Genomic DNA, 13725 nt, shown 5'->3' with positions numbered 1-13725 from the left:
GGGCAACTGAGTGAGATTCTGTCTCAAAACAAAAAAAACAAACAAAATGTTAAGAGGTACGCCCCACTTTAAGAAAAAAAGAAAAAGGGCGGCGCCTGTGGCTCAGTGAGTAGGGCGCCGGCCCCATATGCCGAGGGTGGCGGGTTCAAACCCAGCCCCGGCCAAATTGCAACAAAAAAATAGCCGGGCATTGTGGCAGGCGCCTGTAGTCCCAGCTGCTCGGGAGGCTGAGGCAAGAGAATCATGTAAGCCCAAGAGTTAGAGGTTGCTGTGAGCTGTGTGATGCCACGGCACTCTACCTGAGGGCGGTATGTGAGACTCTGTCTCTACAAAAAAAAAAAAAAACTCCGGCAATTAGTTTATCCTCTGTTTCCTCAGGTCATATACGGAGGTCATTCCAACACCATATTCTTTGGTAAAATGTTTCATACTTACAATGCTGTCCAGTTTTTCTAAGAGTTGTATTTTCTGTGCTATAGAAAAACATAAATGCTTCCTCTTATCACTGCTACCCACAGGCATAGCTACAGGCTTTTTTTTCACATTTTTAATAGTATCTTTACACCACACACAGAGAGAACAGAGAATAAGCAACAACACAATGAGTAATGCACACAGGTATTGACCCACAGTGAGGCATCATGAGGAACCTACCATTGGCACATCTAGGCTACATATGTGCCCTTTTACTATCCTTTGTAGGTATGCTTGTGAGGGGCAATCTGGGACTGCATTATAAAGGTAATACTGCAGCCAAAATGAACTTGGAGAGTCTTTCTTCCCTTGGAAATACTGAATAAACTACACATTGTACATGCTGAATAAACTGTGGGTTTGGACTGAGACTCATCAAATAAGGTCAGGTGTGGAATTTTCTACTTGTGTAAGAACAGCACTCAAGAAGTTTCAGATTTTAGAGCATTTCAGATTTCATATTTTTGGATTAGGGATGTTTAATTTGCATGGGTATTTCCTCTCATAAATTACTATGTTTTATGAACTCTAGCGCTTGCTTTTTGCCATGTCTTCTACCTTGGTGTCAACTATAATTTCCTACTTCTATCAATATGCTCAACCATACTCTACTCCTTTCATGTATATACAGTGTTCCTAATTTGCTAAACCCAACAACTTGTCAGAAAGTTATTTAAAATAAAAATAAACAAACTCTGAGTAAAGTCATCCCTTTGTTATAAAAATTACTTCATATATGTAAAATACTTAACATAAAGCCTAAAACAAAATAAACACTCACTAAATACATTTTTATTATTTTTTAAGAAAATATTTGTGATTTTTTTAGAGGTTTTTTTATTATTATTAATCATAGCTGTGTATAATAATGCAATCATGAGGTACAATGTGCTGGTTCCATATACAGTTCGAAATATTTTCACCCAACTGGTTAACATAGCCTTCATGGCATTTTCTTAATTATCGTTTTCAACCCTTATACTCTACACTGAGTAAACTTCACCTACACCCTTCCAAGATGCACCCTAGGTGTGGACCCACCAATCACCCTCCCTCTACCCTTCCTCTTCCTCCCTTCCCCTCCCTTGCCCCCTTCCCCATATTCTTGTACTGAGATTGGGTTATAGCCTTTGTATGAAAGCTATAAATTAGTTTCATATTAGGGCTGAGTACATTGGGTACTTTTTCTTCCATTTTGGGGATACCTTGCTAAGAAGAATATTTTCCAGCTCCATCCATGTGAACATGAAAGAGGTAAAGTCTCCATCTTTCTTTACAGCTGCATAATATTCCATGGTGTACAAATACCAGTTTATTAATCCATTCATGAGTCGATGGGCACTTGGGTTTTTTCCACGACTTAGCAAGTATGAATTGGGCTGCAATAAACATTCTGGTACAAATATTTTTGTTATAATGTGATTTTTGGTCTTCTGGATATATACCTAATAGAGGAATTATAGGATCGAATGGCAGGTCTATTTTTAGATCTCTAAGTATTCTCCAAACATCTTTCCAAAAGGAACATATTAGTTTGCATCCCCACCAGCAGTGTAGAAGTGTTCCCTTCTCTCCACATCCGCACCAACATCTCTGGTTTTGGGATTTTGTGATGCAGGCTAATCTTACTGGAGTTAGATGATATCTCAAAGTAGTTTTGATTTGCATTTCTCTGATGATGAAAGATGAGCATTTTTTCATATGTCTGTAGGCCTTGGGCCTGTCTTCTTCAGAGAAGTTTCTCTTCAAATCCCTTGCTCAGCCTGAGATGGGATCACTTGTTCTTTTCTTGCTAATACGTTCGAGTTCACTGTGGATTCTGGTTATTAAACCTTTGTCAGAGACATATCCTGCAAATATCTTCTCCCATTCTGAGGGCTGTCTGCTTGCTTTACTTACTGTGTTCTTGGCTGTGCAGAAGCTTTTTAGTTTGATCAGGTCCCAGTAGTGTATTTTAGATGCCGCTTAATTGCCTGGGGAGGTCCTCCTCATAAAATATTCGCCCAGGCCAATTCCTTCAAGAGTTTTCCCTGCACTTTCTTCTAGTATTTTTATAGTTTCATGTCTTAAGTTTAAATCTTTAATCCAGTGAGAGTCTATCTTAGTTAAAGGTATTTGTGATTTTTTTTAAGCCTTAGCTTACTTCCTAAATATTATCCACATTCACTCTTAACCTTAATTAAAACACTCCTGAATGTTATAAAAATGGCTATCGTTCATTCTAGTTTCTGTATTCATAACTGTAGTATTTTTGGAGTATTTTAAGAGAAGAAAATAAGCATTTAAATAATATTCTTTAATAGTATTCTTTAAACATCACTAGATATGTCCAGTATGGTACTGTTTAGATTAGTGCCTCCCTACCTCATGGCACTTATAGAAAATGATGTATTTGTAGGATTAACTAAGGCCAGAGTCAATAGACCAGAGACTCTGGCTATCCCTAAAACCTAACCAGCCCCAATGAAATATTTGAGGATTTAAGCTCACAGATCATCCACAGAGTTTGAAAAGCTGTAATTCATACATTTTCTAGATAATATTTCAGGATGTTATGTAATTTAGCTTACAAATCATTTAGCTCATAAATCAAATTTTCTAGATCCATACCCTAGGTTCAGAATTAGAAATATTACTGTTCCACATTAAAGACTAAGAATATTCAGGATAAAGTTAATAGTAATTATTAAAACCAAAGTAAATAGCTGTTCATATCAGACACTGCTATCATTATGATCTTTTTCTTTCTTTTTGGAAGGGTCAAAAGAATGTCACTTGAGCCCTACCTTCCAAATAACTTTTTTTTTTTTTTTTTTGCAGTTTTTGGCCGGGGCTGGGTTTGAACCCACCACCTCCGACATACGGGGCTGGTACCCTACTCCGTTGAGCCACAGGCACCGCCCCCAAATAACTTTTTAAAATCAAAGACATTCCAGCCATACCCAGGTGTGGGTGGCTCACGCCTGTAATCCTACAACTCTGGGAGGCTGAGGCAGATGAATTGCTTGGGTTCAGGAGTCTGAGACCAGCCTGGGGCAAGAACAAGATCCGATCTCTACTAAAAATAGAAAAAGAACTAGCCAGGCAGTGTGGAAGGCATGCTTGCAGTCCCAGCTACTTGGTAGGCTGAGGCAAAAGGATCACTTGAACCCAAGAGTTTGAGGATGCTGTGAGATGCGATACCATGGCACTGTTCCCAGAGAGAAAAAGTGAGACTCTGTCTCAAAAAAAAAAAGACATTCCAGCCAAGCACTGTGGGAGGTTGAAGTGGGAAGATTCCTTGAGACCAGGAGTTCAAGACCAGCCTGAGCAAGAGTCAGCTCCTACTTCAACAAAAGATAGAAAAATTAGCCAGGCATGATGCTGCAAACGTGTAGTCCCAGCTACTTGAGAGGCTGAGGCAGGAGGATCACTTGAGCCCAGGAGTTTCAGGCTGTAGTGAGCCATGATGGTACCAGTGCATTCTAGCCCAGGCTATAGAACAAAACCCTGACTTAAAAAAAAATTTAAGGATATTCTAAATTCTCCAGTAGTAAAACAGTGTGCATTAGAGCAAAAGAAACCATACCCTCCAAGATTACACTAACAGAAACACGTCTCTCAATATGGCTACCTCTATAATCTTTTACAACTACAAAGTCAAATCTCATTTTCTCAAAATGTTTTCACTTCACTGTCATAATTTAATGAAAAGTAAAATCTTGCTCTCATTTAAAATTTTTTCCAAGTAACCATGAACAAACCTCCATACATGTTACATCAAATGTTTAGCCATCGTTGTTTTAATATAAAGACAAATGCTAATAATATAGATCAACCAACACTCTGAAATGACTTATTTGTTAAAATATTAGTAACAGACCTGAGGAATAGTTGGTTCACTTCCATTAATACTGTCGAGAGATTTTGTAGCCTGGGTAGATGCATTCTAAGAAAAAGAAAAATATTTCGTAAAGAAAAGGAACAAAACACTAAAGGTTTAAAACTGTTAAGAACAAAGTCTAAGTACCAAGACCTATTAGATACATTTATACAGCTATACCATATATCTAAACAAATTAGTTAATTCTTCATTTATTAGAATGTTTTCATGCAAGGCAAAACTGCTTTAGTATGGTAAGTATTTTAGAAAATTCCTTTTGTTGTAATAAATAGCAAATATTAGTAAGTAGCAAAATCTGTTTCAAGGTAATCACAGACCTCTTCCCATTATGTCCCTCCTTATTTCTTTCTCCACAACAAAAATCAACATCAAGAATTCAATTAGCAAATTTCATTCAAATAGAAAACTATCCAGAAAAAAGAAATAAAGTCAGTTTTTCCTTACCCTAAAATAATAATCAAATTACTTGGGCAACTTTAAGTTCTAAAAAATATTTTGGTAAGAAATATAAATACCTAATTCACTTACAGCTAGCAAGCTAAATGAAACAATAATAATTTTCAAAAAATTTAATTTATAATTAAAACTCTCTTCCACGGTGAAAGATTTTTGTTTTATTCTATTGGTATAGCAAAAGCTCCAAGTTAAGCAATATTCTACTGATTATATCACACTGGCAAAGATTTCAAGATAATGAATGATTCTTTGAGATTCAAAATTCAGTATTGTATTCCTAATATACTAAATGTGTAACTAAATTAGAGCTATAGAAATAGCTCATGATAAAAAAAAAAAAAACTTCCATGTTTTAAACAAAAGCATTCCACCAAATACTAGCCACTATGTTTCAGTAACTTGGTAGTTAAATAGTGCATTTCCCCTTACTACAGAGCTGACTGTGAAAAGGTCAAATATCTGACCAAACTCTTTCTTTTTCTTTTTTGAGAGAGGGTCTTGCTCTATTGCTCCAGCTGGAGTGCAGTAGTGTGATCATCACTCATTGCAACCTCAAACTTCTGGGCTCACATGATCCTAATTAGCCTCCTGAGTAGCTAGGACTACAAGGACGAGTCCCCATGACTGGCTAATTTTTTTTTTTTTTTTAAAGACTGGGTCTATGTTGCCCGAGCTGGTCTAAACTCCAGGCCTCAAGTGATCCTTCTGCCTTGGCCTCCCAAAGGATTACAGGTGTGAGCCACTGCACCCAGCTGAGCCATTAATTCTTAAATAAAAGTAGAGAGGAGCTCAGCTTTGCAAAGATGTTCTTAAATTTTCAAACACTAATTAGCTATTTGATAGTAAAAGATTCTTAACTTAGGTGTGATAAATACATTGTAGTTATAAATTTTAAGTCTTTACCTTTTAGTAACATATACTAAAATGTTTATGGATGAACAGGATTCCTAAAATTTCCTTTAAATATCTAACCAGGAAGGGCAGGAGAAACTGCATGTGTACGAAGGGCAGTAGCGGCATGGTTAGGGAAATGAAGGGGAAGGGTAGTAATAAATAAAAGAAGATGACCATAAATTAATTGCTGATGCTGGGTAATGGATACTGGGGAAAAGGAGATTCTTATACCACTATTACCACTATTTTCATGTATATAATATGTTTGAACTTTTCTCTAATAAAAATAAATTTAGGTCAGACACAGTGGCTCATTCCTGTAATCCTAGCCCTCTGGGAGGCAGAAGCAGGAGGTCAGAAGTTTGAGACCAGGTTAAGCAAGGGGAAGACCCTGTCTCTTGGGCAGGCGCAATAGCTCACTCCTATAATCCTAGCACTCTGGGAGGCCAAGGCAGGTAGATTGCCTGAGCTCAGGAATTCCAGACCAGCCTAAGCAAGAGTGAAACCCCATCCCTAAAAATGGCCAGGCATTGTGGCAGGCATTGGTAGTCTCAGCTAAGTGGGAAGCTGGGGCAAGAGGATCACCTGAGCCCAAGAGTTTGAGGTTGTTGTGAACTATGAAGCCAAGGCATTCTATCAAGGGTGACAAAGTAAGACTCTCTCTCAAACAAATAAAAAAACTCCATCTCTACAATTAATCACTCAAGTGATAAATTTTAAGTAACTTCTGTTCCCCATAAAATAAGAAGTTATCTAATTTTATCAGTCTAAGATATTTCCTTAAAGTTATATAGGGAAGAAAGACTGGAACAACTTAGGAATTAACTTTTAACTTCCTGTTCTCTGCCATTTCAAAGACTTGCAAATTGTATACATGGCATATACCTGTGTAATAGCACAATGCATGCTTTCTGGCTCTACAAATACACTACGGTTCATACTATAAAATACAAAATATACTTTATGGAGATCAACAATTCTCTTGTCCAGTCAGTATACATATTGAAAAGTAACAGACAATTAAATTATGGAGAAAGAAAATGCCTCCATAAACTATTTAGGTTAAAGAGAGTGACAAGAGAGTCCATATTCTACATAAATGAATTGACACATGACTATAGTCCATACAAAAAAGCTACTCTACAGTTGTTTGAAATATTACCTTATCAAAAAAAAAAAAAGAAATATTACCTTATCAAATACACATAGAACACTTTAAAACTTCCCCTCCCCTGGCTCAGCGCCCGTAGCTCAATGAGTAGGACACCAGCCACATATACCAAGGCTGGCAGGTTTGAGCCCAGCCCAGCTACTCGGGAGGCTGAGGCAAAAGAATCGCTTAAGCCGAAGAGTTGGAGGTGGCTGTGAGCTGTGACACCACAGCACTCTACCAATGGCGACATGGTGAGGCTCTGTCTCAAAAATAAATAAATACATACATACATACAAACTTTCCCTACCCCCCATATATATAGCTCAGTTTATGTATTATACCATATATCTAAAGAAATGCTAGACAACTAAGGAAAAGTATTGGCCTAAGCCACCCTGTAAATTTAAATGAGAAATCTCTAGATGCAAAATTAAAGATTTTGTCACAATCTGTTATGCCTTCTCCATTTCTGCCAGGCAAACTCTTGTTTATCTTTCAACTTCCAAATATGGCTTGCCTTTAGGGCTAGCACATTTCCTATGCCTGAATTTTCTTCTGTGAAGCCTTAAATTAATTCCTTTGTACTGTACATGTATGCTGACATTTTTGTCTCTACATTAAACTATAAACTCTCAGATGACAGAACCCTGCATTTTCATCTTGGTCCCCATGACCTAACATTTTGCCTCACTAGTAGCTGAGGTCTCAATAATGCTCATAAAGACCTAGTACAGAATAAGACCTTCCTTCAGAATAAGGAAGGCCTTCTCTCAGAGACAAGCCTGAAGAACTAGCTCAATATATATCAATACTCAAAAATCACCGATACTTTCTACTGAAGGAAATTTTTAGACAAACAAGAAAACCCTTTTAAAGTATATTTAACTTAAAGCACACCCACAAATTCCCTGCCAAATTTGTCTTTAATTACATTTTTTCTATCTTAGTAAACTCATAATGGATTGAAATGGTGAACCTGGTGAACTCATAATGGAAGTGAGAAAAGTTTTTCTTTTTTAAAAAAACAGTTTCTATTTCCACGAAGCATAAAACTAAATCATTAGAAACTGCATTTTCACCCTTGCTGCTTTCTTTCCTAAAACCAAGTTTAGAATGGTCATATACCTACCAAGTGGCTACGTTTAAGTATTTTAATACTCCACTTTTATTACCAGCTACCAAATAAGTTAAAATTAATTCTTACTATTTAGAAAAACTTCAATGCCAGTTCAGTCAGCATCCAATCTAACCCCAAAAGCTAGCCTTACTGGGTAAACATCTCAAAATTTTAATTTGCTAAATTATGAACCTACCAGATAGGAAAATGTCTACTTTCCCAAAATGAAATTATATGTAAGTTTTTTAACTATGAATTTAATCAGTTGAAAACAAATGAGACAATTTTTCCTTTCAGATGTTTGATACAAAAAAACTGGTAACTGTAAAATGAGATGCAATTATTTGTTACAGGAGAATCATCCTATTCTTTCAATGTTGCTTAATTATGGGTCTACATAACAATAAATATTTCCCCCTGAAAATGTGAGCCACATCTTAAAATACTCTTGGCCTCCAAGAATATTTTGGACCAGGAATTTCTAACATTACCCACCTTTTTTGGTTAATGAGGAAACATTCCCTAGGGAGAAAACTTAACATTAGTGAAACAGTGTTATTTTATTGCTGTTAGAAAGCTATCAGGAAGTACACCAGCCACCAGAATTCAGCAATTTACGAGCTGATTTATTTAGAGCAAGGTTAGAAACAAGACACTGAAGATGCTTTAAGGGATGGTAAGTGACAAGCAACATAAGATCTGCCTCTACAATTGTCAAATTACTTTGCTTCCCGACAAAGGGAAGGCAGAAAGCGGTGGAAAGACTCACCACACTGTCACTCTGGGTTTTAGGCTGTTTGGAGGAATCCAAAGCAAAGATAGTATATTCAGAGAGAAAAGCAGGCTCTGCTATCATCCCGGCTAGTAGCTGTTTCATTCAGTGTAATAAGCAGAAGTACAAAAATAAAACAAATGATGAAAAACAAATAATAATGGCATGTTGCAAAGTGTTCTCACCACACAACATGCACAATACTATTATAACCATCACCACAACCACCACCATCCCACCCACAGAAATAATAAGCTGCAGAGAAAGGTTAGGAATGGACATGAGTTGACCAGTTTGGGATCTCAAAGCCCAATTTAAAAACAACTTGCTTACTGGCATACAAATGTTATATGCAACAGAAACCATGGCACACAGCATATCTGGAAATTTGGTATAAAAATTCTTACCAATAAAAACAACATGAGGGTAAAAAGTTTCAGATATGCAAGATAAATAAATTCCACAGATCATTAATATAGCACAGTACCTTTAAATAAGAATACTGCATGGTATTCTTAAAATTTTCTAGGAGGGCAAATCCTATGTTAAATGTTCTGACCAATAAAAATGATGACGATGATGATGATAAAGGGATGGGAGAAAACGTGTCTAGGTCCTTGGTGGTGATGCAGATTTCATATGTATATACTTAAACTCACCAAGTTGTATATTTTAAATATGTACAGATTTTTAGGTATCAATCTCACATCAGCAAAGTGGGTTAAAGAAAAAACATATGATAAAAAAACACAAAGCCTTAAAGGTGTATCATTCATAAATATTAAGCCATTCATTTTGATATATTTAAAAAGATACCATGAAAAAACACATGGGGAGGATAAAACACAGAAGGCTTTAAATAATCATTTATCTGCACTAAATATACAACATCATTTTTACCTAAAATAAGTACTGAAGAAACTTTTAAAACAGAAATTTATAGTAACTTTTAAAGACAAATTCTATTACACGAGTCCTTCCAGTATATATTCTGTTCTGTGCTTTAGTTTTCTTTCAGAAACTGTATACTTGGGGGGGGGGGGGGGCTAATGCAGCTCTACATGATCCCTCTCCCCCTTCTCCTACTCTGCTCCTAAAACTAAACACAAAAAAGACCTATTAAGCCCCACACCTGAAATGCACACCAAAGGACTCTAACCCAACAAAACTCTCTGGGCAAGCTGTGGAGTATGCCCACCCTTCTAGGGCCTTATATAAAAAAGGTCTCTAACTGCCCCCAGGCACAGACACCATCTTTGTCCTGCCCAGGCAGGTTGCGGTTCCTTTTCAATAAATCTTACCTAAACCTCTTGGTTCCTTTTCAATAAATCTGACCTAAACCTCTCCACTAACCAGGCTTGTCTTTGGGTGCTGCCGCACCACCTTTCATATACTACACCAAAATACTAACACAATCATGAATTAGATATACAAGAAATTACAATTAAAATACATTTTTAATGGATGAGGTTACACAATCTATACGTATAACAAAATCGCATAAAACTATACAAACACACACACGATCAGTGCATGTAAAACTGCTAAAATCTAAATGAGCTCCGTGGATGTCACAGAGCTTACCAATGTCAATGTCCTCGATTGGATAGTATACTGTAGTTACACAAGATGTTACTTCAGTGGGGAAATGGTTGAGGATATACAGGGCCTCCCCCCTCAAAATTTCTAGACCCTCCTATGAGTCTACAGTTATTTCAAAATAAAAACTTTTAAAAATGAATCTTTGCAACATTAACTTACCAGTTGATATATTACATAATATAGTTAACACGCTACATAAGAAAGCTGAGATGGCAGGATTGCTTGAGCCCAGGATTTCAAGATAAGCCTGGGCAACATGTGAGACCCCATTTCAAAAACAAACAATATATTGTGTAATATATAACGAAGAACTAATATCTAAAATTGTCTGCAAAAGCTCAAGAACATACCCTTTACACCTCAGTACTTTAGGGTTATGTATACTAACTAGAGCCTTCACTAATTCTTCTTCTGGTCCTATGTTAAAGACCATTATAATTATAGTTAGGAAAAATATTTTTTGTTTTTCTATTTGTCCTTTTCTATTATATTAATAACGAGTACTCCTTGGATAAGATTCAAGAATTGACTTTATACTAAATTCTAAATTTTAGTATTAGTAGTATACTGAAATGCCTGTTTGGCTCTAGAGAATCATCCCATCCAAGCTTCTACTCTTTTTTTTTTTCGAGACAGAGTCTCACTTTGTCACTGTCAGTAGAGTGCCATGGCATCACAGCTCACAGCAACCTCCAGCTCTTGGGCTTAGGCGATCACCCGGCTATTTTTTGTTGCAGTTAGGCCAGGGCTGGGTTTGAACCCACAACCTGCAGTATATGGGGCGGGCGCCCTACTCACTGAGCCACAGGTGCTGTCCCAAGCTTCTACTCTTGCTAAAAATCTTACGCTCCTGGGGACTCAGAAAGATCATCTTTTGAATGGATATTAATTTTAAGTAAAATACTGTACAAATTTCATTCTTCCTAGGCTTCTAAAGTTAATTTTTGAAATAAAGTCACTCTTGTCCACATTAGTGCATAATTCAAAATTTCACAAGAGGGTAATTCGGTCTCAAACTCCTGGCCTCAAGTGATCCTCTTACCTCACCCTCCAAAAGTGCTAGGATTACAGGTGCAAGCCACCATACTCACCAAACAGGAGCTTATTTGAAATTTTAAGTAAATAATACAAAAGCTGATGACCAGTATAGAAAAACAACCTCCATATCAAAAGATGCTGCCAAACAAAAATTTACACTATGGCCCTGAGCCCCAGGAAAAGCAACATGCATCAAAATTACTGTCCGTTGACAGTTACTTCAAGGTATAAAAAAGCCTGGCCACAAACAATGATTCACACTGGAAGGCTGAGGCAGGTGGATTATTTGAGCTCAGGAGTTCGAGACCAGCAGACCACTTTCCTACCAAAAATAGAAAAACTAGCTGGGCATTGCAGTAGGTGCCTGTAGTGCCAGCTACTTGGGAGTCTGAGACAAGAGAATCACTTAAGCCCACGAGTTGGAGGTTGCTGTGAGCTGTGACAGCACAGCACCCTAGGGTGGCAAAGTAAGACTCTGTCTCAAAAAAAAAAAATTAATACAAATTCTTCACAAACCCTCTCCAAAAATAAAGAGAAGTGAACACTTCCCAAGTCATTCTCTGAGGCAAGTATCATCTTAATACCAAAACCAGATCTGACAAAAAAAGAAAACTACAAACCAACATCTCTTATAAATATAAACACAAAAATCATCTACAAAATACTAGCAAATTGTTGAAAAAAAATACTAGCAAATCAAATCCAGTAATACATTAAAAAAAAGATTATACACAATGATTAGATGGGATTTATCTCAATAATGCAAGTTTATGTTAATGTCTGAAAATCAATTCATATAATGCACCATATTCAAGAGAATAAACAACAAAAACCACAGGTCCATCTCAATAGAAAAAGAGAAAGCATCTGACAAAATTCAAGACTGCTTCATGGTAACAACAAACTATGAATGTACTAAACTTCCTCAACATGATAGAGGAGATCTACTAAATACAACTGCTAACATTATACAAAATGACAAAAACTAAATCCTTTCTCCCTAACATCAGAAATAGAATGTCTGCTCTTACTACTTCCATTGGATAATGTACTAGCAGCTCTAACCACAGAAATTAGGCAAGAACTTGTAGTAAAATACACTAAAGGAAGATACAAAATTATCTCTATTTACAGATGATATTACCTTATAAATAGGAAATTCTATGGAATCCACTAAAGAAACTACTGAACTAATGAATGAGTTCAGCATACAAGACTAATTTACAAAAATTAATTATATCATGATAGAGCAGCAATAAAAAAACAAAATACAGCTCAGCGCCTATAGCTCAAGCGGCTAAGGTGCCAGCCACATAAACCAGAGCTGAGGGTGTTTGAATCCAGCCCAGGCCTGCCAAACAACGACAACTATAAACAAAAAACAGCCGGGCATTGTGGGGGCCGCCTGTAGTCCCAGCTACTTGGGAGGCTGAGGCAAGAGAATCACTTAAGCCCAGGAGTTAGAGGTTGCTGTGAGCTGTGATGCTACGGCACCCTACCCAGGGCAACAGCTTGAGGCTCTGTCTCAAAAAAAAGAAAAGAAAAGAAAATGAAATACAAAATTAGGAAAGCAATTCCAGAGCCAAGTGCAATGGCTCATGCCTGTAATCCTAGCACTTTCGGAGGCTAAGGCAGGAGGATTTCTTGAGTGTAGGAATATAAGACCAGCCTGAAGAAGAGTGAGACCCTCTTTCTACAAAAAAAAAAAAAGGAAAAATTATCACTATGTGGTAGTGTATGCCTAATAGCCTAGGAGACAGAGTGAGGGCATACTTCAAAAAAAAAAAAAATCCATTAAAAAAAAAAGGAATCCCATTCATAATAGCTTCAAAAAAGAATAATATATCTGGGAATAAATTTAACAAAAGTAGTATAAAACTTATATTCTGAAAACCATAAGGCCAGGGAGGCCGAGGTGAGTAGATAGCTTGAGCTCAGGAGTTCGAGACCAAGATGAGCGAGAGTGAGACAGGAAGCTGAGGCAAGAGGACAGTTTGAGCCTAAGAGTTTAAAGTTGCTGCGAGATATCTACCCAGATCAACAGAGTGAGACTCTGTCACACACAAAAAAGAAAGAAAGAAAACTATAGGCTGGCTGACACAAGAGCTAATGCCTGTAATACCAGCACTTTGGGAGGTCAACATGGAAGGATCACTTAAGTCAACAAGTTCAAGACCAGCCTGGCAACACAGTAAGACCTTATCTCTATAAAACATTTTCAAATTAGCCAAGTATAGGGGTGTGTACCTGTATTCTCAACTACTGGGGAGGCTGAGGCAGGAGGATCACTTGAAACCCAGAAGCTAAAGACTACAACAAGCTATGATTGTGCTAAT

General features: G+C 37.1%; 1 protein-coding gene across 7 annotated transcripts in view; it reads right to left on the bottom strand.

Moving 5' to 3' along the window:
- Positions 1-13725, bottom strand: part of GOLGA4 (golgin A4) — a 126987-nt gene that overhangs the window by 90469 nt on the left and 22793 nt on the right. For 4 of the 7 annotated variants that reach the window (XM_053599250.1, XM_053599252.1, XM_053599253.1 and 1 more), the window contains exons 3-4: positions 8747-8845; positions 4337-4402 (exon numbers count right to left, since the gene is read on the bottom strand). In XM_053599250.1, coding sequence (XP_053455225.1) covers positions 4337-4402; positions 8747-8845 — 165 coding nt within the window. The remainder of the gene's footprint in view (positions 1-4336; positions 4403-8746; positions 8846-13725) is intronic. The other 3 variants (XM_053599254.1, XM_053599255.1, XM_053599256.1) reach the window with 1 other exon arrangement.

The sequence above is a fragment of the Nycticebus coucang genome, chromosome 8, assembly GCF_027406575.1.
Source record: "Nycticebus coucang isolate mNycCou1 chromosome 8, mNycCou1.pri, whole genome shotgun sequence".
Taxonomy (NCBI): Eukaryota; Metazoa; Chordata; class Mammalia; order Primates; family Lorisidae; genus Nycticebus; species Nycticebus coucang.
Note: the sequence above shows the minus strand (reverse complement) of the source record. Positions and strands in the feature narration are given on the sequence as shown.